The sequence below is a fragment of the Homarus americanus genome, unplaced genomic scaffold (genome assembly GCF_018991925.1).
Source record: "Homarus americanus isolate GMGI-L3 unplaced genomic scaffold, GMGI_Hamer_2.0 scaffold34345, whole genome shotgun sequence".
NCBI classification, from domain to species: Eukaryota; Metazoa; Arthropoda; class Malacostraca; order Decapoda; family Nephropidae; genus Homarus; species Homarus americanus.
Window position 1 is genome coordinate 687,520 of NW_024736072.1, and position 26,926 is coordinate 714,445.

Here is a 26,926-nt window from a genome sequence, read left to right on the forward strand (position 1 = left end):
AATAATAATATTAAGGATAAATAATATAATTTAGGCATTTATAGCTATTATTATTATTATTATTATTATTATTATTAGTATTAGTATTAGTATTACTATTATTGTAGTTGTTTTTATTATTGTCATTGATATTATTAGTAATGTTATTATGATTTCATTATTGTTGTTAGAGTATAGTTAGTATTACTAAGCCTGTTTAGATATTAGATTATCATTAGTTCCATAGTTTACTTGGTGAACCTCCGAAGGAAGGCTCTGCGTCTGTATATCCAGCTCTTCGACGTGTTAGTAAGCGAACTAGTGACTTTTTCAACTTCTGTTATATTTGAAGCACTGGAGGTGAACACATCTTGATCTGCCCAGTTCTTGTTCAGTCTTTTCAAGAAGATCAATATTGCAGATTTGACCACCTGCTCGGGTAAGCTGTTCCATACGTCCACAGTGCACAGTGGGAAGTTGTTTTGTCGCATCTTGTTATGTAGACGTGTATTAAAGAGCATAAAACCTCTTGCATTAACGTTATGAGCCTCTTCATGGTGTGTTCCTTGCGTCGTCTTAAGGTTTTGATCACACACCACGTTGCCTTCATATCCATTGACGTCTTGTCATTAAACCTATGTCTCATTGATGTCATTAACATCATTATCACATCTCTTTTCAAGATGTATGATTACGTATTATCTTATCAAACTTCACTTTTATACTTGCACCCACCCACACAATCACACTATATTGTATCTTATATTGTGATCCTAGGCCCAATGGCTCATGGACCCAGTTTTCAGAAATAAAACTTTAATATTATTGTCATTAATATTATAGTGAACTGCAGACTGCAGTACTGTACTACTTCAGACGGTCTTTGCGATTTGATTCTCGACTGCGGGGATGTTTCTTCTTGGGGTTTGTATATTCGTCTGAAAAAAAATATTAATATGTTAGTGAATGATTGTCGAGTCAAGCCTATGTTTGGTTCTCCATTTTAAATTTATCGTTTATATATCTTCAAATGTTAATTTATTGTCAGCTACTAGATAATTTTGTTTTTTATATGTCCTCCATACATCAATTTGTCCAATTTCACCCTTCATTTATTATGCTCTATGGTTTCTTTTTTTTCCTATCCTGCCATTGGTTATCGCCTTACACCACAGTGGATGAAACCAAAGAAGTATTTCAGGAAATTGTTTAGGTCCATTTGGTGGTGTTTGTGGTCGCAACATCTGTGAGTCGTCAGTAAAGAGGTGTACATCAGAGACCACACACTGCAGTCAGGTAAATCATTGATATTATGTGACGAAGAACATTGGCCCTAACACAGTCCTTTGAGGGATGCCGCTGAACATTGCAAGAGTTTCAATTTGTGACCCACTCAAACCAGTCCATTGTACTGACTGCTTTTTAATGTTCAAAGAGCATGCAATTCCAAGGTGTTTTCTCTAGTAATATGAAAGTCGTGAGCTTACTAAACACACACACAGATGTGGAACCTTATCGAATGGCTTCAAGAAATCCACATAAGTCACATCTAATGCCCCCTGTGTCCCTACATCCAGGGCTTTATCAGTTGTAGCGCAGTGGATCTCTTATTCATAGAATCAAACTGCTTGTAACTGCTTTCTCCGCATGTGATTCATGGTATGCCTTTGAGGCACAAGTCTTCGACCTTGGGTTTAATTGTTGCCAGGACCAAGGGCCAGGACCTTGGCCAGGGCGAAACTACCCAACTGACGATTGGGACGAAACTTCCCGATTCAAGGATGAAACTACAGTGCCTGATGATACCCTTAGCTTTTAATATTTCTTCAGTGCGATAAAACGTGTTCTATTGTTTCCATTTCCTTCTCACAAGATGGGGCGTATAGTTAAGCATATAAAGTTTACATATAAATACATTTATATGAAGCAAACATGATAAAAAATATAAAATAATAGACAAGCACAAGTAGTTACAGCGTGTCAGACAAGACTAACACAAGTAGTTACATCAACTCATTTCACAACGTGCAACAGATCTGATGTCTCCTTCAATAGAGCAGGGGGGGGGGGGGTATCTTTGTTTGCTTGTCATCATCCCACAGCTGCTCCAACTTGTCTCGTCTTCGTTAGTCGACTTATTTTGGGTCTTGGTGAACTTGTCTTCCTCGACCAACTGGACTTGTGTACGCACCAGCTTTATTCATAGTTAGCTGGAACATGTAATTATGCCATATTAAAAACATCGAAATAGTGAAAATGGGTTTATAACCTCATTAAATGTGGTAAAGATTGACAGAAGAATGGCTATAAAGAAACTAATAAATTGAAAAGATATTGAAAGAACTAGTTATGTCAACAAGTAAACTGTTGGTAATGATGGTTGAAGGTGTTGGTAGTCATTGTCATATATTATTCTTCACATGGATAGTTTTGTCCCTGAACAACGTATGGCTTCAAAATTACCGGAAACAACGACGAAATTCCCCTTCCGATTTCCTTTCTTGAATATTACTGTTCGTTTTCCACCGTGACTTTCGATTTATTTCTAACATGTTTTTTTTTCTTCTAAATAAATCATCCCACGAATTAAGACTGATTACACAAGGAAGCGCGCGTGCCTCTCACTATTACGTCCTGTATTCAATACCCGGCCCGGATCAAATGTGAGAAGAGTGTCATCCAGTGGGACCCTCCTAAGGTTTTCTTCTGGTGCTCCAGCTTTCTCCTGTATTGACACTGGGCACTGAAGGTCATAATAAATTAACAAAGAAACCGTCGAAAACTCGAACGGCTAGTAAGCCGATAGATAAGTGGTGGAAATGATTAATTGGGTCCGACTAATTACCCAAATGTACCCAAATGTAGCCGGAATGAAGTCAAATAATGGTCCTACATGAATAAATCGGACTGCCAATCACTTCTCGACTAGTATTTGGTGTCACAAAGTCACAAAAAATTGGTAAACTTAATTTAATCTGGGTTAATAGATCGAGTGCATGTACCTAACCTAACCTAACACAACACAACACAACTCAGATTAAATTAAGTTTACCAATTTTTTTTTACTTTATGACACCAAATAATAATCGAGAAGTGATTGGCAGTCTGATTTATTCATGTAGGACCATTATTTGACTTCATTGCGGCTATATTTGGCTACATTTGGGTAATTAGTAGGACCATGATTTAATTAGCGTAAGTGTAATTGTTTTCTCGTCACTACCTATTCATATTATCGTATATACATATTTGAATCGTTTCTTTTTATACTTTTTGTTCAATATTAAATGTTAGAAAGTATATACATCAATAAAGAAGCAGACATGTGGTAAAAGACTCGGGTGTGTGGCTGGTGATGCTCAGCTGCTTCACAGTGATGGCAACTCAGGTGGATGAATTTACTCTTGAATCTGTGAGGGATTATATGATATCCCGGGGTGGTAGAGTGACGAATCATGAATTGGTAAAACATTTTAAAGTCTACTTGACAAATCCTTCATGTAAAGGTAAGACATAGATATAATTATTATGTAATTTAACTAATAACTCCAATGTTTACATCGGTAATTTCACCTGTTGCAATCAGCTGGTTTTCGTTTATTTGAAAATATCGTATAAATATCACTTAATATTAATAAATGCCGGTTTATCAGTAATATATAAGATACTGACTAACTGCAGTGGAGTTATAGCTATGAATAATAAGCAGAGTAATGAAAGTTAACTCCAATAAACCCCCTTAACTCTTCCCTCCAACATTTTAATGACTAGTTGATGAGTCAGAGGACCATTTTTCCCTTTGACACTATTTGGGTCGTCTTTTGACAAATTTTATCTTTATACACTGTTTTCTATATCTTTCTGATTAACCAAAGCTCCCTGTAGACATAACTGTTCCATTATGTCATGAGTCTGACAGTTACACCTACTCTGTCATTTCCTGGGTTACTTCCTGATAAACTTTCACCATCTTTAATGACAATGTTTCTTGGTCACACTATGTTTACTTAATTATAAGAATATGTTAGCCATGTCTATGTTAACTGGTTGTCAACATGACTTAAGACTAGAGTTTAGGTATGGAAACCAGATGTTACAAAGTATGTTCCAATATATGTAAATGGCACTAATTAAATCAAACTGAACTTTGTTGGATCTGTATATGCCTGCCACAGTTTGTCTGAATGTGTGGAAAGAGTTTAGGTAAATATTCCGTTGTGACCATTCACGGAACATTATAATGATTCTTATATCGGAAGATCGAGCAAAGAATAATAATAATTATATACTCTTAAGTTCCCTCAGCTTTGAAGCAGAGGGAAATTGTGAGATAAAAACATGCAAGAAACTGACTAAACTAGACCTAACGACTCAAGTATCAGCATACATAACTAACTAGACCTATCCAGATAAACCAGAAGGACCTAACCTGACTTCCAATCCAGGGGGAAACCCGAGTGTATAAACCTGACATAACCCAACAAGACAAATGAGAAACAAAGGAACTCAAAGAAACCCAACCTGAAATCGAAAAGTAAAAAAAAAAAAAATATATGTATATATAAATTTATGACGAAAACACAAGTAAACGCATATGCATGAGTATCGCGTGACATGAGCACTTCCACTAATTGGCTGAGTAAGAAGTAATCAGTATAGTACAGAATAACCCCACAAATCTGTACAGTACTCTCTTAAGTGAAATAAAAAAGGTGAAAACTATAAATATCCAACAGAAACACTATAGTGTAAAGTATTCTTTTTTTGGGGAGGGGGCTTATCTCTCTATACCAGGGGTCACCAAACTACGGCCCGCGGGCCGGATCCGGCCCGCGACGTCAGTTCATCAGGCCCGCCGACGGTACTTGAATTTGCTTGATAAAACGTATGGAACACGAGACGTTGTGATACAATTTAAATTTAAATATTATGCGGCCCGCGCTTGTCATTCTTTCAGTTATCCGGCCCACTGTGAAAAAAGTTTGGTAACCCCTGCTCTATATAGTGCAGTCAGTCCTCGACTTACGACGGGGTTAGGGACCGACGACCATGTTGTAAGTCGAAAATGCGAAAATAATACATAGAAAATCTAAAATAGGTGTCTCTTTTTCTTCTCAGCACCACGAGAACTCTCACTTCTACGCTTGCCAGCCATTTTAAAGGGAATTACAAATGAAAACTTTGTCAGTACACAGCGCGATCACTAACGTCGGGACTCGAAAATACGTAATTTGAAAAATATTTTATACGACTGCGGCGGTTGTATGTCCGGGTGGTCGTAAGTCAAGTAGGTCGTAAGTCGAGGAGTACCTTATAATAATCAATATAAAGTTCTGTGAATCGTCACTATGGAATAGTAACCAGATTCTTGTATGTTAACAGGCAGCACACATGGTATATAAACAAAATTTGGTGCTACTATAGCATGCAGTCTACAAGATATTCAGGTCAGGTTAGGTTAGGTTAGGTTAGACTAAGATATCTTTGTTGACTGCATGCTATAGTAACACCTAAAATTTAAACAGACGTGTTTCATTTAAATTTGATATAAGTTACAGGGTTTGTGATGATGAATTTCCCTAATTTGAAGTTCAGTCCTAAAGGAAAGGTATCTAGTGAACTGTATATGGTAATTATTTACTAAACACAAATATCAATGTGGCTATTTGACTGTAGATGGCTGTATGGCTCACAGATTCATAATCGTTAACACTTTTGTATGTACGCATTATGTGTGTCCCGTGTAATGAGCAAATTTTCACATGTAATGTGTTTAAGTGATGGCATTTATTTTAATGGGAAGCATCTTTTCTTCTTTTGTGGAATTGAAAGAAAAAATGGATTTGGTTTATTTTGGGGGTAAAACTGTACTTGGTGATGTGGGAACATCTTTAGGGCTAACTTTAGGAAATTTCCCATGGAATGTGAAAGATTTCTTACCTTGTGAAATGGAAAAAAAAATTGCACGAAGAGTAAATTTTATATAATACTGTACAGTAATACTTTTGTGATTTAGAAAAAAAAATCTTTAGTCTGTAAAGAGGATGAGGCCAAACTCCATCTACCAGGTTTGTTTTTGTGCGTAAAAGGTTCTTTTCAAAGAATTTTTAGTTTTATTTTGGGAGATTATAATACAAGATACAGACAATCCCTGACTTACAAGAGGGATACGTTCCTGGACCCTGATCGTAAGTCGATTTGTTCATAAGTCAGAACAGTGTTAATTCCATAGTTAAGATGAGGTTAAAGCACAACCATGCCCATACAAAACAACAATACTGTAATATCCCATACATAACAAATACAGGTAATGTAAATACTGTAAATAAAGTGGTGTTAAACAATATAGAAAAATGAGAATAAAAAACAAATAAAAATTAAGAGATTTTTCAATAATTTTTTTTGCGCTGAATGTGTATTGGGATCCCGTTTGTAAGTGTGGGTTTTCGTAAATTGGACAGTCATAACTCGGGGACTGCCTGTACTGTATTATTTTAGTTTAGGTAAGGTAGGTGTTTATGGTTAATTTTATGAACAGTAAATTAAAGAATGTGGCAGTATCTGATAGTATTTAGGAATGTTAGTATTTCCCTGGAGTTTCTGAGATAGATCGTCAATAGTTTAATCATTCATAAAATTAATCGAGCTTACCTACCTAAACTAACCTGAAATATACTAGTTTTATATAGTATTGTATTTTAATCTTCTAAAAATACATCTTCTATGAAAAGAATCATGATTGAAGTCTTAAAAAAAATCAGAAGAGTGATATGCAAAATGTATTACATACCTGCGCAATTTTTTTTCTTATGACGAGGTAAGAAATTTTTATTGCTTAAGGAGAAATTTCTTGGAGTTATTGCTTAGGGTTCTCTCACGGTGACAAGCACAGTAGTATCATTTTTGTTCTATACATTTAAGTTGTGTTGCTTAAAAAAATAGAAACACTATACAGTATACAGTACCGAGTATGTCTTGAAACAAGATCTACTGTAATTTTGTACACACACACACACACACAGTTTATTCTGGTTTTACGGGGTTAATTAAACCCATGGAGGTCCACGTATAAAGCGAAACGCGTAAATAAAATAACAGAACCTATGGGATTAATTGAAATAGAGACTGGGCCTATTGCCAGACTACCCTTTTTTTTTTGTCTATCACCGACACAATACGTACATTTTAGTAAAAATAACATCTTGATTTTATGATGGTATGCACACACAATTAATATATGAGAGACATATCAATAATATTAGGTTTTTAACACTTACGTTAGTAGAAGAGATGGTTGGGCACACGGGGATGGGGGGGTTGGTTCCGAGGCAGAGGGCAGATTATTGGCCCTCACCTGTTTCACTATCCACCAGAGGCTAGCAGGGCCTCATTGTCAAACCCCTCGAAGTCCACATCCTCACTATCACTGACTTGGGCTGGCTGTGGTGGTTGGCGGGTGAAGAACTCGGTGATATTTTGTTGACGGCTAGCATTGATGTGGTCGTGATGCAGCTGAACATAGGGCTCCAGGGATTTCAACAGATGGTTATTAGACACTTCGTAGTGATGATTGACTGGGTCTTTGGCAAGAATGAGCTTCATTTTCTCAGTTGGATGGAGAGTAGAAAAAAATGAGTACAGTACCTGTACAGTACTTGTATAAGTTTAAAAAAATGAGATCTAAAGTGCACCATTGAAGAGTTGGTCATCTTGTAAACATACTCTCCGTCACGTTATGGGGCTGTAAGATCAAAGATTCCGGCTAGCAGGTATTTTAATGTTCCTCCATTCACAATAGGGTTGCATTCTAGAAAACTCAATCAAGAATCAAATTATCATAAATAAAGTTAAATTTACCCATTGATTGTCATTAAGAATTAAGAGGTACAGTTGCAGAAATGTGTTCCTACACCCCTTGTGGGAGCCAGTGTCTCCAAAGGCAATATCACAGCAGTAATAGTATCACTATTTATGAATGAAGGGTATTGGTCGTGTAACGACGGATGTGATTTGGTGGATAGGTTTGCTATAGGTCATATAGGTTGGCCGTATGAAGACAAGTTACCGCAGGGGGTGTAGGAACATATTTCCCACAACTGTACATTCCTTGAAAAAGCTTCTCCAATACTTAATGAAATGACACTTTACAACAAAACTTGAATATTTTCACGAATAGAAGTGTAAAATGCAGTATACATGGACAAAAATTTGATGAAAAACAAAAATAAATTGCTTCATACTACTGTTGCAAAATGCTGACAGGCTGACATGGGCATCTCATGGCTTCCTGTTCAAAACCTGGACAGTTTAGAATGACAATTAAACTAAAAACAACATTCAGTACAGTAATCTGCTGTATTAAGAGCGAGTAACAATGCTAAATAAAATACAATAGTGCTTTAGCTCAGAGGATTGCTAGTTGAAACATTGGCGAGATGCTGGCTCAAGGTATTTTGACTGCGGGAATGCTGATGTGTTTAGTGTCTTGGAGTTTGATCTGATTTCAGTGGCAAGAATATTAATGTTTAGCACTTCTTCCAAATATAAAACCTCACCAAAAATCAATTCTAGTAAAAGTAAATCATCTTAAAATGTATACTACAGCTATATGCATACTTGCTGTTGGTGTGTCACTGCAGTACAAAATTAAAACCATATGTAACTGCCCAAATGGCTAGTAAGCTGGAAAGTGGTGAAATAATACATTGGAAAATATATGTCTTGGGCTGGGTCTTTTAGTCTTGCACTGCATCACATCTAATGGTGCAGCTTCTCAGTAAGTTTCGAGAAATCTGATTTTTAGTACAGTACTGTACTGTATGTAGTAAATTATTCCTGTACTGTACTGTATGTTCTTTTCACTCATTAAATTTTTTATTGGCTTATAATCATTATTTTTTCCCATCAAATACTGTGTCACGACTGTAAGGTCCAATAGAAATCGCAATGAACAAGTACAAACAGACACAGATGTATCTGTTGGGATGGTACAGTCAGCCAAATAAGTTTGCAGATACCCAACAATATAGAGAAGGCAAAAAATCTGGTAATGGTGTAAAAAAACCTTGCTTCCAGCTGCATGATATACGTACCTGTATCTGTCACTCCAACGAGGCCTCCTGTATCCCTCGTACCACTCCTCGTCTACCCTTACGTGTACATTATTACCAGATTGGTTGCCCTACTCCATACTTGTTTGGTCTCTACAAATTTTTTGGGCTGATTGTAGGGTACCTCTGATTGTACAGTACAGCATAGGCCTAATATCCTCTATAGTTCAATATTTTGTGATTTAGAAGTCATAAAATAATAGCCTAATATTTGTGTTACTTAAGATTAATGGTCAAGTGCTCTGTAGTAGGGTGCTTTACTTTAATGATGAATGATTAGGGATGTGTCTGCGGCACTCGGTAGGAAAGAATTGTTTGAGATCTGAACCGAAAAGTTGCCATTTTCCTAAAAATATGCATTTATAGGAGAGAGTGAAAGGGCTGACTGAAATAATTAGAGAATACAGTGGTATTACTGTACTCCTTTACCCGTTGGACATGTCACTTTGATTCAAAATTTATCCTTTTGGATATCCATACGTCTTCATTAATTAGAGGATCTCGGTTCATGGGATTTGTTTTGAATTCGACTTTTATTACACAGTCGAAACCGATGTGGTATATAAGTGTTGCAGCTAGTTCATTCTTCAACAATCATCTGGATGGAATGGAAGCCAGGAGGAAACCATTAAAAGGAACCCCCCCCCCAAAAAAAAAACAAATAAATACAAAAACAAATGTATACTGTATCTCTAAGATAAGGAAGTATCTGGTAAGGAGAGCAGACACCAATACTGTACATCATCACACCCATGGTATACAGTTGCTATATTAAAACACACCATTCTATGCTCCAGAATGTAAGGTACAGCAAGGGCTGCAATACTGTTTTGGACAGTTGTGTTGTACACCCAAAATTTTAATTAAAAACATGGGCTTTAGGGGATTTTTAATTTTTTGGGAACATATCTCGGCTTTTATAATGAGAATCAATAGGAAAATGGAACTCAATTTTTGAAAAATTGATTTACAAAAGTTTTTTTTTCAGGGATGGAACTCTTTTTGTAAATTGGGAACTGCCTGTACATGGTCATGTAATTTCAGTGTGACTTGTTATTTTGGTCCGGATTTACAAATAGCTGTAAGCTATTCATGTAACAAGACTGTCAATGGGCACCACCCTATAAGATGAGGAGTATTGTACAGACTATAAATATACTTGACAAACTAAAGGAGTATACAGTGCTGTCCAATTTACAGTACAGGTATATAAAGTTTGGAGAGTGGCTTCATATAATGTGACTAAATTCCTTAAATAATTAAAAAAGACAGCACATTTTTGTTATCTGAGGCTTTCAAGCCCCAGAACCATGTCAAAATAAAATCCTTTGTTGTTGTTTTTTCTTATGTCACGTGCAGTGAGTGTTGTATCTAAATTTGTATTTGAATGTACAGTATGTTTCTTCACATGAAACTACTGTACAGTACTGTCCTCCTGTAAATGAAATCATAATCTGCTGTGCTGCATTGTTCCTCCGTGTCACCGATGCTATTATTCTCAAACTACTCTACAGGTTTCTCTACAACATCTGGTCCAATGGACAATTAAAGCTGCTCATTGTCACATATCTTATTCTCATGTGCATTCAACAGGTAGAACACCTCTTGCAGATAAGTTGACAGCTTGTGATCCTTCAGGTTCCTCATGCTTGATCAGACACAGGTAGTAGGCACCTGAGTAAATCTCTGCTTCAAGCAGTTCAGAAAGATGTGTGTGTGTGCGTGCTTGAGTCTGTTGCTCCAAACAAACCTGTTGGCTTTCTGTGTTTTCCCAGAGAACTTGACTACTGGTAGAACCATTGTTGTATGCACTCACCACTTACAAAAGGTTCATGCAGTACTGTACAGTACAAGTATTCCTTGTTAATGTTAATTCACTAAACATTAATTCATTTTACCGATATATTTTTTTTACGCTCTTTTTCACTTAACATACAGTATATCAAAATTCGGTTTAGCAATAACTTGACTCCCTGTGAAGGAGGAAAAACTAAGGATGAAGTGGCCTGTGAGATAGCATATTGCCATTGTTACATGTAATGAAAGTTATGGAGAAATCATTATGCAGTAGTACTCTAATGTGGCTTAGAAATAAAGAAAATATTATATCAAACTGTAATCATGGCATCCACACAGCTTAGTGCAGTGGCAGGCAAACACCTCTTTGAGTCAGGTGGGTGACTGCCTGGCTGAAGTGTGTCATGTCGCCCAGAGCATGGTTTGAGTGTGGAAAGGACTATTTTTTGTACATAAAATAAGAGGTCCTCGGGTTACGTACGTCTGATTTATGAACATCCGCTGATATAAACAAGGTCCCATAAAGTTGAACTTTAAATGGGGATTAGCCTATCCGGGCACATTAGACAACACAGCACATTATGCTTTCAATATCTTCCCAGGCAGTAGTACTGTACTGTATCTCCCAGCTTGATAGCTGCCTACTGCCTTTACCAGATGACTTATTTTTACTTTCATTTACTATATGGTACAATATTTTGTCATTCTATATCTTTTCTTGTAAATTAAGTAATTTTAGATGTACCCTTTATATAAGGACTTCTGCTATACACAGTAATGGGATTTTAAACAGTGTTCTGTAAGTAACCACAATATGCACATAGTGTATGTGTTTTGACTTAAGAACGTCCGTAGGAACGGATCTCATGTGTAACCCGGGGACTGGCTGTTTTATTGTATTTTATGATATGCTGTGTCAATTTTACTGTTTATTATACCAGTTTTGTTAATTTTTATGTATCCCATTTAAAATTTGTTCGAATTAAGCTCATCTTATATGCACTAAAGTATTTAACTAAACCACATCGTTTTTGCATACGGTATAGAAGTTTGGTATTAATAAATCAGTTATTTAACTTCAAAACCATATTGAAACAAATTTGCTTATTGTTATTAGGGAGTACAGTATTGAACTATACTCAGTGTTTACCACCCTGCCATTTGAATCTGTTGTTTCCCCTCTGTGCTTTGCTGTTATTCCTTGTTTCCTGATAATTTCACCTAACGTTAAGTTTTCAGTTATGCAATCTCATTGCAAAACAAGAGATACCTATACTGTACTGTATTGTATTAGAATCCAGTGCCATTATTCAATAAATAAGTTTTATCTAGATAAGGACAAACAAAGGGAAAAAAATTTCTTCAATGTACAGCACTTGATTTTGTGGTCATAAAGTTGCAGTTAATAAAAAATGTAATTTATATTAAAAAGCAGAAAACCTGGGAGAAAAAGCTTCCTAGTGACCAGACTGTTGAACTGCATAAACAAAAATATTTTACAATTTTGAATTCTAATTGAAAATATCATGGCCTTGGCTTTCTTATGACGATAACCAAACTTACTTTTTTGTGTAGTTTAATGAGGAAACAAACATCTACCAGATAGCCAAGAAATTATAACACTCACAATAAAAATGTTTTGTGAAAATGCTCATGTTTTCGGGTCATTTTCAAAGCAGAAAGTGAAAGGGTGAAACAGTTTTTGATCCTGAATACAATATTTAGAATTTCATGCATCAGAAAGCTAATACTGCACTGTACTTGTACAGTATGCTGTATTATGATACCTGTACAGTATACTTTATTGGTAAACTAAACACTTTGAAATTTTGAGGCTTTGAAAAGTTCAGGATATCCAGATTTGTCTTGCTGTGCTTTGCCATTCTCTTAAGATTATTTCATCCTCCCATAGGTTGAATAAAACACATTGAAGAAGTCGGTTTCACTTAAGATATTAAGAATAATCAAGTAGACCAGCATTATGAACACACTGAAAATTTTGCAGTAGAATTTTGTACTTTTTATAGATTTACTTTATTGCTGGTAATACAGTAGCCAAAAATCATAGAAATATTTTTGCTTTATTTAGAAATTTAAATATGTTGCACAATCAAAAATATTATAGGAAATACATATGAGTTTGACTATTATGTTATTTTACACCATCATGCAGTACAGTACAGTACAGTACAGTATTCCTAAAATTTCTGAAATAATAGAATATAAACTGGTTATGGTATTTACTGTAGGTACAGTCGGCCACAAGAATAACTATACACCTATGGTTTGTGTTTGAGACAAAATATCTGGTAACACTGTCCTGAACAGAACAGACAAAATTACAAAATGGCCTGTAATTTATGTTTTATTCTTACATATATGTTATAAATACATTTGTTGTGACTGTTTTACGTGTGTCTTGTGTTTATATTACAAGTAATATATTGTATCCAATGGTAGTAAACTTGTTGCCGAATGGGATTGCAGTTATCGTTCAGCTCCCTCCTTCCCCTTTTTTTTCTCTTACCCTACTTTTTTTTTTACTGATGTTTTAGATTAGTAAAGGAAGGAAGAGGAGTAAATAGAAGAATAAAGAAGGGGAAACAGAAAATAGTTAGAGATAACAGGTGGGGGGAGCTGAGTTTCATCATGCGTCTGGATGTGCAGTTTCAACGTTACCAGACCATTTTCGGACCTTACAGTACAGTGTGTATACTACTTATTCCTGTGGCTGACTGTTCATGAATACCAGGTGATTACAAATGGTCTTTTCGGTAACAAAGATGCATGAGAAAGCATATACAGTATACAGTGCTAATGAAGTTTTTTAAGGGAAATTATATTTATACAATATTTATATTCACAATGTGTCAGTGTCCTTTCCTCTGCTAAGAGGCCCTCTGAGAAGCTTTTGGGGGTGTTCATGAACAGTTAAACTCAACCCTTGCGATATCTAGATATAGTATCTAATTCAATGACTTAACATAAATTCAACTTTATTGCCATGTACGTATTTAGTAATAAAAACCTATAGGCCCTATACATTTCATTTTGGGGTTGTGTGAGGACTACATCCTCCCAAATCCTGTTTGTTTCCGGTCTCAAGCTTGCTAGATGATTAGTATATTACGTGTACCTGTACTAATACTGTATTGCTCTAAAAACAGGATCCTCGGTTTCACATTACTAAAAAGGCTGTTAGTGGGACAGCAGTGAAGTGCATACAGTATCTCTCGCCAATATGTCAAGGGTTCGAGTCCTACTTGGCCCAGACACACATTGTGATCCCACCAATAGCATGGGTTTCCTGGCCTGGTTTCCTCCTTTTACTACCACGGGATAGAACAACTGCCAAATCGGTTGACTGTGGTGGGAAAAAATTTAATGGGGGGGGGTGGGGTGCATTTCTGACTGAAAACGTTTTGGACATAGAAACTTTTAAAATGTGTTTTGCAGTTTTAATTAGATACTCTAACATAAACAAGTTAGGTATGTTGTGGACAACTCAAGAAGAATTTTGCATGATAAAATGTTTGGATAATAATTTCTGAATATGGTACATGTATAGTACATGAATATGTAATGAACAAATAATGAAATTAATACTGTACTTATACTTCTTGATAAAAATTTAAATACTTGTACATTAAAAACGTTAAATTACAGTACAGTATAGTAAAGGTTGCACTTAAAAAATTCGAACTCTCAGTTTTCTGAAAACTTAAAATGATCTGAAAAATCTGTAAGAAAAAATGTAAGTTGCCAACACAGCCTTACACTCTTAAAACTTCAATTGTTGGTGCAGTACATAAATAACTTTACAGTACTGTACTTGCTTTTGTATTATTATTAACCTTATATATTATGTTACCGAGTTCAATTCAGTTATAGATGTTATATATTAGTTTAGAATTATCATACAGTAATTTGTTTGGTGTTTAGAGGATTTTTTATAATGACATTCAGTTAAGTGAAAATTTCAGTTATCTATAATGGATCTGGTCCCAAGCATTTCAGATTTGTGGAGTGCAAAGTGTAGTTTGGAGCTTTTTTTTTTTTAATTATTGATTTTCTTTATGAAGATTATTATCATATATTTTGTTATGGTGTGCTGTATGGACTAAGTTTGCTGTATCTTCTCTTTTTTCAGAAATTGCCAGGAACAAGTTTAAGCAATATGTCAACACACTTGCTAATATCAGCCAAGAGGGAGGAGAAAAGTATTTAGTTCTCAAACGGAAATACAGAGTAGGCACTCCACTTTCTGAATCTGAATACCTTAGCCCCAACAGTTCACCTTCACCATCCCACTTTAGCAGTCCCAACCAGTTCAATATTTATGGTTCACCGCAACACAGTGCAGCTTACAGCCCTCAACCCTGCAGCCCCATGACACTACCTGCACCTCCAATTCCTTCTAGAGCAACTCCTCCTTACCGGGCTCCTCCTCCTTATAGACCTCCTCCAGTGGCAGCTCCAACACACCAGGGCTATTCATCTCCAGAGGACCCAAAATATGGCGACAGAAGATATGATCCTCCGCCTCAACATTTTAATGGACGTCATCAAGGAACTGGTGAGCCAAGGTATGCAGGGGAACCTCCTGTGTACCCGCCGGGAGAAGCACGTTACCCTCCTGTAAGTGAAACAAGGTTTCCCTCTCAATCTGAACCACATTTCAATGAGGTCAGATATCCTTATGATGAGCCTGCTGATCTAGGCATCCCTCCAGCACCGCAGATCCGCCCTTCTACTTCTATGTCAACTTCATCAAGTGGTTTATCCTCATATGGGGGATCCTCAGGCCCACAACCCTCTCCATATGTAGGGTATAACAACCCTCCACCCTTGGCAACTTTATCAGCATCCCGTCCAAAAACTCTTCCTGTTCACCAAATATCATCCGTTTCTTCTACTTCTGAAGATGGTGACTCCGTGTCAGTATCTGCTACAACAACTGTGTCATCTGCCTCAACGCCTTCATCTGATGATCCCCCACCTCCTGTACCACCAAGAAAACGATCAGGAGACAACAAAGAAAATCAAAGACCCTCCCCAGAGGGTGAAGAAGATGAAAAAAATGTAAGTATACCTGGAAAGTAGTGTTATTTAAGATAAATTTCCTGGATGATATCTCAGGATTGCCTCAACCTTTACTTCAAATTTAGAAACAAGATGCCTTTATACCATATATATATTAACCTAACATTATGACACTGATCTAACATCCCTCCTTTTGATATTTATGTGCCATCAAGAAATTTTTACATAAAGCATCTTTTTATGTTTTTGTACATCTCCATCTATAAGACTTTAGCCGTAATGTTTCTCAGATTTACATTTGAGCTTTGGTCACTGTTCTAATTTTTATTATGAAAATTGAAAAACTTACTGAGATTCAAACTACTGTAGACAGGAATGGAGAGATACATGTATTTGTACACTCACTTATGTGTACTACTGTACATGTATTCATCCATCCATGCACTGGTGGTTCCCATTAGAGGTTCACGGCGCCAAAGCTCATTGAACAGGCTTTGTGTGAAATATAACAGAGTGTAGGACTGCTTTTAGTGTCCTGGTGGCCCAGAGGTAGCGTTCTCCGGTCACAATTATAAGATCGTGGGTTCAATCCTGGTGGGGTGAAGTGTTTAACACTTACGTTAGTAGAAGAGATGGGTCGCACATGGATGGGGCTGGTTCGAGGCAGAGGGCGGGGGATTAGCCCACCCAGGCACAGGTCACCAACCCACATTGGGGCCTTGTGGACGAAAATAAATAAATACTGAAATGGAAAAAAATAAATAAATGCAAATCAAAAGTGAGAAACGATATACTATATGTTGCGTTGTCAAAGAAAGATAAACAATTGAGATGCTGCAATTGTGTGTAAATGAGGCAGAAAGTCAGATCAGCAACCTGGGAATTAGTCACAATTTTTGTGATGCCATATGGCAGCAGGGTCTACCATTAGACAACATGTTATGCTTCCAATATCTCCCAGGCAGTTGTACTGTACATCCCTGTTTGGTAGCTCTACTACTTATGAAAACCCCGAAGTTAAAAAAAGAATGTACGAAGGCACATTATTAGTGGTGCTCTTCATATGTCAACCCAGGGCCCAGATTTTGAAAGGGTCTTATGATGTGCTTTTCTAGTGACTAAATACCATAAGTAAGATTGTACCAAAATTTTCATTTTATTTCCTATAATTTTTTATAGTGAATGTACAGTACAGTATCTAGTTAAGGGAGTCTTATTGTAATTTTGATTTTTTCCAATGTAAATTTTGTGATTTCATTAAAGTCAACCAGTAAGGTACATTCTTACAACTTCAGCTTGTTCGGTCACTAACCTGTTTGATTACATACAGTCCTGGTACTTGGTTAATTATTTGGTTTCAAATCTTTTATTTATACAGTATTTTACATTAAACACCACAATTATGCTGGGGGTGGTGTGGGTGTGTGTATCTGGTACTGTACTCGCTTACCCAGGGATGCACTGGATTTCAAATGGTGCTTTGCTGGGTGCATTTTTTAATTTTGTGAGAGCTCTAGTGTTGGCCACAGGTGGTATCCAGTGTAAATGTGACTCCCATTTGATAATAAAATAAACCATCATAGTCCATGCCTGAGCAGAGCAAGGGAATGTGTATACAGTAAACTAACTTACTCCAGGAAGGAATTTGTTTTTTATTCATTAGTTAATTTTTTCCTTCAGATTTTTCCAACATAAATGTTTATAATATAAATATTTGCTGTAAATGAGTTTAAAAATTTAATCCTACAATATATGCAATTAAAACTTGAGATGGTGAGTTGTGATTACTGTCTAAAACTAATGCAAAGCATCTCCTGGGTAAAGTTTGTCAGTGCCCAACAGGTGTGCAGTGTTTGACAGCTGGGAACAGTGTTTTAATGGACAGTGTTTTAGTGAAAATGATCAGTGCCTTGTAACCTACCCATCAGATCAAGTGGGGAGATCATAATCCACTTCATATCCCTACTGTTGACCAGACAGTCAACACCTTTAAAGTCGAGCCCTATGGACAGTACTTTCAGGGTTAATAATTGTTCTTACAGTTTCGTGAGTTTTGATACTTATTACTGTATTATATACAGTTCTGGTCTTGTCAAAGGTTTTTTGATTGCATTTAATCTTTTCTTGGACAAGGTGATTGTTGTTGGTCTGGTAATTAACTTGATGGTTTGAACTGTCACTTAGCATTGTTCAAGTTTTGAATTGTTCCTTTCTTCAGATATACCATACTGTTGTTGTTAAAGGGGGGGGGCTGGCAAAATACAGTATTCCAAATGGTACTCTACTGGATTCCTTCTCAGCTCATCTAATGTTGAAAGTAAAGGGAGTAGAGATGGCATACTATATAGGCTATGCCCGTTCACCTAGATTGTACTGTACTGTAATTGTTAAATGAATGCAAAAAATCAGTTGCTGAATATTTAAAGCTTACACCCCATTCTTCGGTGTGGCAATTTTTAAATTTTGCAACACTGGTAGTGATGAAGAATAAAGACATGTAGGTGAATCTGTGTGTATCAGTGACTCAGCCCATAAGACATTGCCACTGTGGATAATGTTTAATGGTTAACTTGATCTTTTAATTACATATGTAGTTAGCAGATGAGCTCTTATTAGAACATTCTGAATGATATCAGCAAAAGTTCAGTACAGTACAGTGCTTTACTTTTTAAAATAACATCATGAGTTTGTGTTAGCTCAATTTGGGTGATAACTAAATGCAAATTTCTTATTGCTTCAACAGTATCATTTGGTAAAATACATATAACATTTAAACCTCACTTAGCAAGTTTGAATAGGTTTCTCCCTTGAAGTCATATTAGGGGGGTTTTGATCCCCATCTTACTCCTCCTTGGTGGAAACACTGCTGTACCTGTATATATAGTATCCTAATTCTTCTTATCTGGGACGTATTGTACAAGTTTAGCACTTTATTTATTGATACAGCACTGTACCAGGGTGTGGAAGCACAGGGCAGCCACTGAGGGCAGGGATTTTAAATTAACCATGAGGGGGATTAATTTTCTCATCACATGGCATAGGGGGACCGGTGGTAGAAGCGGTACCGTTCTTGCCTCGCAAGCAAGATGTCACGAGTTCGATTCCTGGGCTGGTGGAAGTTGTTTGGACTTACTTCCTAGCTCCCATTAGTCCCTGTTCACCTAGCAGTAAAGTAGGAACCTGTTGTAAGTCGAAAGTTGCAAATTCGTATTCAGGGAGTTGTTGGAGCTTCGTATAACTTGATGACATAAACCACTGACTCTTCAGGCTTCTACGCCCTTGACTCTTCAGGCTTCTACGCCCTTAACTCATGAGACATAAAGGCAAGCATGAACTTAGCATGCTTCCCTGTTGGGCGCTGTAAACGCTTCTATGCTTCACCTCACGCAAGGATGTAGGGGTGTGCCCCCCTCCCCCCCCAAAAAAAAAAAATCACATGGCATAAAATTTCTATTGAATAAACAGTTACCCATGTTATTATATTTTAGTTAGAGCGAACACTTGGATGGTCATCTACACACCAACTTGTCTTTAGAATTTTACACAGTGTTTTTTATTTTGAAATTTTAATCATCAAAGTAGAATAAAAAATAATTTATTTATTAACCCAGATCTTTTTTGGACAGATAAATTGTCTTATTAAAATTAGTACAAAATAAAATTATGCAATGTTTGGTAGGGTTCTATCAAGAAACAGAAAAAGACTGTCATGTTAGAGGTGAAATAAGACATTATTAAACAACATGTGTGTTAAGGAATAACAGTTGACAATCATCCACCCTCCACTGCCCTGTTCACCACCCTCCACTGCCCTGTTCACCACCTTCCACTGCCCTGTTCACCACCTTCCACTGCCCGGTTCACCACCCCTCACTGCCCGGTTCACCACCCCTCACTGCCCGGTTCACACCACTGCCCGGTTCACCACCCCCTACTCGTCCGGTTCACCACCCCACTGTCCTGTTCACCACACCTCACTGTCTTGTTCACCACCTCACTGCCCGGTTCACCACCTCACTGCCCGGTTCACCACCCCTCACTGCCCGGTTCACCACCTCACTGCCCGGTTCACCACCTCACTGCCCGGTTCACCACCCCTCACTGCCCGGTTCACCACCTCACTGCCTGGTTCACCACCTCACTGTCCTGTTCACCACCTCACTGCCCGGTTCACCATCCTCACTGTCCGGTTCACCACCTCACTGTCCTGTTCACCACCCTCACTGTCCTGGTTTACCACACCTCACCGTCCTGTTCACCACCCCTCACTGTCCTGTTCACCACCCTCACTGCCCGGTTCACCACCTCACTGCCCGGTCCACCACCCTCACTGCCCGGTTCTCACCCTCACTGTCCTGTTCACCACCCCACTGTCCTGTTCACCACCCTCACTGTCCTGTTCACCACCTCACTGTCCTGTTCACCACCCCTCACTGTCCTGTTCACCACCCTCACTGTCCTGTTCACCATCCTCACTGTCCTGTTCACCACCCTCACTGTCCTGTTCACCACCCCTCACTGTCCTGTTCACCACCCTCACTATCCTGTTCACCACCCCTCACTGTGGTTTCACCACCCCCACTTCCCTGTTCACCACCCCCCACTGTCCTGTTCACCACCCTCACCGTCCTGTCCACCACCCTCACTGTCCTGTTCACCACCCCCACTGTCCTGTTCACCACCCCCACTGTCCTGTCTACCCCCCACTGTCCTGTTCACCACCCCCACTGTCCTGTTCACCACCCTCACTGTCCTGTTCACCACCCCCACTGTCCTGTTCACCACCCTCACTGTCCTGTTCACCACCCCTCACTGTCCTGTTCACCACCCCTCACTGTCCTGTTCACCACCCCTCACTGTCCTGTTCACCACCCCTCACTGTCCTGTTCACCAACCCTCACTGTCCTGTTCACCACCCCTCACTGTCCTGTTCACCACCTCACTGTCCTGTTCACCACCTCACTCATCCTGTTCACCACCCTCACTGTCCTGTTCACCACCCCTCACTGTCCTGTTCACCACCTCACTGTCCTGTTCACCACCTCACTGTCCTGTTCACCACCCCTCACTGTCCTGTTCACCACCCTCACTGTCCTGTCTACCACCCCCTCACTGTCCTGTTCACCACCCCTCACTGTCCTGTTCACCACCTCACTGTCCTGTTCACACCCCCCACTGTCCTGTTCACCACCCTCACTGTCCTGTTCACCACCCCTCACTGTCCTGTTCACCACCCCTCACTGTCCTGTTCACCCCCACTGTCCTGTTCACCACCTCACTGTCCTGTTCACCACCTCACTGTCCTGTTCACCACCCTCACTGTCCTGTTCACCACCCACCTCACTGTCCTGTTCACCACCTCACTGTCCTGTTCACCACCCTCACTGTCCTGTTCACCACCCCCTCACTGTCCTGTTCACCACCCCCACTGTCCTGTTCACCACCCCCACTGTCCTGTTCACCACCTCACTGTCCTGTTCACCACCCCTCACTGTCCTGTTCACCCACCCCCCTCACTGTCCTGTTCACCACCCTCACTGTCCTGTTCACCACCCCCCACTGTCCCAGTCCACCACCCCTCACTGTCCTGTTCACCACCCCCTCACTGTCCTGTTCACCACCCCCTCACTATCCTGACCACCCCTCACTGTCCTGCTTACCACCCCTCACTGTCCTGTTCACCACCCCCACTGTCCTGTCTCACCACCCCCACTGTCCTGTTCACCACCCCCCACTGTCCTGTTCACCACCCCCACTGTCCTGTTCACCACCCCCTCACTGTCCTGTTCACCACCTCACTGTCCTGTTCACCACCCCTCACTGTCCTGTTCACCACCCCTCACTGTCCTGTTCACCACCCCTCACTGTCCTGTTCACCACCCTCACTGTCCTGTTCACCACCTCACTGTCCTGTTCACCACCCCTCACTGTCCTGTTCACCACCCCTCACTGTCCTGTTCACCACCCCTCACTGTCCTGTTCACCCCTCACTGTCCTGTTCACCACCCTCACTATCCTGATCCTACCCCCTCACTGTCCTGTTCACCCACCTCACTGTCCTGTCCACCACCCCCACTGTCCTGTCTACCACCCTCACTGTCCTGTTCACCACCCTCACTGTCCTGTTCCACCACCCTCACTGTCCTGTTCACCACCCTCACTGTCCTGTTCACCACCCCTCACTGTCCTGTTCACCACCCCTCACTGTCCTGTTCACCACCCTCACTGTCCCACCACCTCACTGTCCTGTTCACCACCTCACTGTCCTGTTCACCACCCTCACTGTCCTGTTCACCACCTCACTGTCCTGTTCACCACCCTCACTGTCCTGTTCACCACCCCTCACTATCCTGATCACTAACCCTCACTGTCCTGTTCACCACCCCTCACTGTCCTGTTCACCACCCCTCACTGTCCTGTCCACCACCCCTCACTGTCCTGTTCACCACCCCTCACTGTCCTGTTCACCACCTCACTGTCCTGTTCACCACCTCACTGTCCTGTTCACCACCCCTCACTGTCCTGTTTACCACCCCTCACTGTCCTGTTCACCACCCCTCACTGTCCTGTTCACCACCCCTCACTGTCCTGTTCACCACCCCTCACTATCCTGATCACTAACCCTCATTCTCCTGCCTCGATATGCCTTAACTAACATGTGTTTTATCCACAAAGGATGTAAATTATTACTGGTTTGTGTGAAAAAATCAAATACGGGAATGGCGGAGGAGTATTGTATTTCAGTTAGTTGGACATTTAAAGTACGATAAAAACGAACTACGTATTTATATAAAAGAAAAATTCTCTTGGTGGAGGTCTTTGACTTCACCTCGACGGCTTCTTCTTATTGGTGTGTTTGTCTGACTGTAATAGTGATGTACGGTAACAAACTGTCTCTTCAGGGCATAATATTTGATATCTTGTTATTACCGTATCGTATCCAGGTATTTTTATTGCTCGTCAGGTTTTGTGCGGTGTGGCAGTCCTGTGTTTGTTTACATTCGACAGAAGGAAACTAATAATAGTAAACAGACTATGGAATCAAAATAAAGCAATATTTAAAATGTTTATATGTGCCGCCCCTGTAAACGCACTCGTGAAGGGGACTGTACCTACTCTTACTGTGTTCATGCTGAATGGACGTGAACTTGTACCATGCTATTACTGAATATCTATCTATCCATTTTCTGTCTTAGGCATTATTCACACTATAGTGACGGTCACGGTCCAGTCAAAGGACGATCTCGTTCCGGTCACGGGACTAGAATACAAGTCACCGTCTCGAGTCCCTCAGTTGTAGCCAGACCATTGTGGGTTACAGTAGGATGTGCGATTTCTCTTCATCAGAGTTGGCAATGATCGCAATTGCATTGGACGAGGAGGAAGAAGGAAGTAAAGAACAAATTCGGAAAAGGAAGAGAATTTGGGTTCATTCGATGTTGCATAATTTAATAGGAAGAGTGAAAGGCACTTTCATACACTCTATCCTCATTTGATCGATGATGAAAGTAAATTCTTTCAATACTTTCGTATGAACATTGGCACTTTTGTAAAGCCTATATTTTTAGTAATAAATGTATTCGATGCATATAATCATTATTATATTTTAAATAGACATAACCTTTCTCATAATCCCACTTGCATAATTTCCTCTTCTTTGGATCCATGTTTCACAACACCAAACTCAGTGACGACTGAAACAAGACTGGTGTGAGCACACTGTTACCAATTCACACGGGAAATGACGCTCACAGTACAGTCCAGCTTCAGTCAAAATATCTTTCAACGGATCGTCTCTTGAATGTGATCGCTAGTATGCACACTCCCATTAACATGCATTAAATAATATTTGACTGGAACATGAATTTAGCGTGCCGGGACTGTGACCGTCACTTTCGTGTGAACAGTCCCATATTGATACACTTTCGCTGAAGTGCTATTGTAGCCGATTTTAACCCCCCCCCCTCCCTCCTTCCTACATTGAAAAGCTTTCCACAGCCCTGTTGTGCAACCCAGGTAAATAAAAGGTTGGATTTATTAGGGAAATTTCAACTCTATTGCCATAAATACGCACTTGTCAGTAGTTGTTTGCAATCCACCAATGACAGTTGTACAGGTTATCATCGGTTAAACAACATACACCTTCGGGAAGTGTAAAGATATTTGATCATTATTATTTTTTAAAAGATCTTGCAAGATGAATTTTCTGGCTCCACGTTTTGGAGTCAAGACCACAATAGTCGCTTTGGGTGTGAGTGAAGCTGTACCTAAAGTTTGTAAGGTTCATACAAGTATTAACCCCGAGAATACGAACTCTGGGGTTTATTGTGAAGTCAACATTTTCATATTTCACGCCAAGGTAAAATTATGAGTTATCTTGAGCGCAAGAGACAAAGATAGGGGCTTCCTGTAGCAGGGTCTATCACAGCTGATGGAGCAGTTTGTGTGTTACTAGTGCTAAGCAGACACCATGCGCCGCCACTCCGTTGAAGATGTCCCTCATTTCGTTACTTTTCGCCGGCTTGTAAGATCCCATTGACCTGTGTTGAGTGTGAGGGTTGGCGACCTGTGTGCGCAGCCATAAGTCGTGTTACTCGTAGATGGTGAATTTCACGATACTGTGGCTGTTAGCCTTTGTTGTTTTCATGACGGGAATCTCTATTTTTTTCTCATTGTTGTAGTTGTGCAGTGTTAATTTTGTGTGCTAATACTTAATCAAATTTTAAAAATATATAACTCGATGGAAATAATAATATTCATAAATTTGTAAGAGAATCTACACTTAGTGAATGACGTAATGGTAGCGTAGTACACCCTGTAGCTTAAGTAGTTGCCAAGGATATGATTTCGTGCAGTGTAGGTTATCTGTTTACAGATAAATAATTTTTTTTTTCTGTACCACCTTCTCCAGTATAATTACATTCAGTGAGCACTTACAATACTCATAGTCGTGTGAATAACAGTATAGTGGTCATAATAAAATAATAATGATATGGACATGTAACGTATACAGAGGCAGGAATACAGTTAGTCAGTCTTAAGATGTAAGTGCGTACACTTACCGTGACACACCCACGAACGCTCCTCTCGATATCCGGGCTTAGTTATGACGTCATCCCGGCAGCCTTAGTGTGAGTGTCACTGCCGTAAGCCTGGACAGGAAGTTTGGTGACCGGCAACCGATGGAAACTCAGCCATTAAAAGTTACACGTCTTTGTTTCTTGTTAATTTATATTTAATGATCGCCAGTGACGACGCTGGAAGAGCTAGTTGATTGAAGTACTGATGGTAGTCATGGGGGTTTCTGTGGAATATCTCATGTTTATTTTTAACTCATTGATGACCACCACACCTCCCTGTACCCATCCAACCTTGTATAAGATTGGCTTGTTGTGGAGGGGAGGGATGGGGTTACCACGTGGAATATTCTTCACCCATAATACAACAAGACTTCAGTAGTGGAATTGGAATATTGAGATTTATTAATGATACACCTTTTTGTGAGTGGATAAAATGTATTTTAAGACGCTTCTGTTGTTTTGTTGGAACCGAAAATTGGGTGGTACAAGTGTTGCTTATTGACATTACCTGCGGGGGGGTATAAGGGCTTGCCGGTATGGGTAGTTGCTTATCGTTCTGCCACAGAATACACTATTTTGTCCTCCGACATTAGTCCGAGGTTTGAATCCTCATTAAGGCGGCAATATGAGATTCACATTGAGTGTTCATTGTCTTGTAAAAGCTCAACTGGTGTACAGATACAGTACCCAAACCATAGGTGGAGATACACACGTCCTGCCTAAACTGCTCGCGGTATGTGTCGCCATGCCCCCCTAGCTGATGCCCCAGATTGGCTCGTCAGTGTTCCGCGGTGAACGAGGCAAACCTGGCTTTGATTACAGGTGACCGTGTCAGGGTACAGCCTCATCTGTATTTCCTCCAGTCCACCACATATCATTATAAATATATCTGCTTCTCCATGCATTTCAAAACTTACAGTAAAATGAACCGGCGAAGACGGCGATATATATATATATATATATATATATATATATATATATATATATATATATATATATATATATATATATATATATATATATATATATATATATATATATATATATATATATATATATATATATATATATATATATATATATATATATATATATATATATATATATATATAGTGGTAGATATACTGGTTTACGGATATCAACTTTTAGATTACTAAGTTGATAGGCAAGATCATTCTATCAATGTAAATAAATCAGAACTACCTTTTATGTCATTCTGATTGATTTACAGATTGATTGATTGATTGATAGGTAATCAAACGGCGTGGGTGTGTAGCTCGGTGGTGGGTGGGTTGCGTGAGGGTGTATGTGATCCTTGGGGTGGGTGAGGGCGGCACGTTCCCTCAGTGGTGCTGAGTGGCCGCCTGACCGCTGTCTCATCCACCTGGGAGGGAGAGGGATGCACCACCAGGGGGAGGGAGGGAGTCACTGCTGTTGCTGCTGAGTCACAGTCACAGTCTTAGTTGGATTTATTTTAAGACTCCGAATCTCAGCCGGCGAGGTTTAGTAAATTTAATTATTAATGTTTAACTTGTAAAATTTTCTGTGGGTTAAATTATTTATTTACTTTAAGTTTTTGGCACATTCCAAGTGTGGGGTGAAGGGGACTCGCGGATTCCTCTCCAAATTGATGATTGACAGGAGATATCTCAAGTGTTGTTCCTCTGGCAGTGAGGAGGGAGTTGACTGGTGTATGGGTAATGTGTGGAGGGTGTTTTAACATGTTGAGTGAGACGTTGTGGATTGCCAGTGTGTGTACGTGTGTGGTAGAGCATCTCACGGTCATTATGGTGTCCAGGCTAGTGTTCGCTATTAACAGTATGGACTTGCAGGAGAGCCCTGGGGGTCAGCTCCCTCCTCCCTCAATTCTCTCACCCCCACACATACTTCTGGTACTGTACAGTATTGTTTGTTTCT

The 26,926-nt window shown here is 39.4% G+C and overlaps 1 protein-coding gene across 1 annotated transcript in view; it reads left to right on the plus strand.

Annotated features, from left to right (window-relative positions):
- The first annotated feature begins 3,343 nt into the window (after nt 1–3,343).
- The window catches only part of LOC121871921 (pollen-specific leucine-rich repeat extensin-like protein 2), a 51,189-nt gene continuing 27,606 nt past the window's right edge, over nt 3,344–26,926 (plus strand). Inside the window, exons 1-2 of the mRNA XM_042374522.1 lie at nt 3,344–3,485; nt 15,037–15,968. Of these exons, the coding sequence (XP_042230456.1) occupies nt 3,356–3,485; nt 15,037–15,968 (1,062 nt within the window). The 5' untranslated portion in view covers nt 3,344–3,355. The remainder of the gene's footprint in view (nt 3,486–15,036; nt 15,969–26,926) is intronic.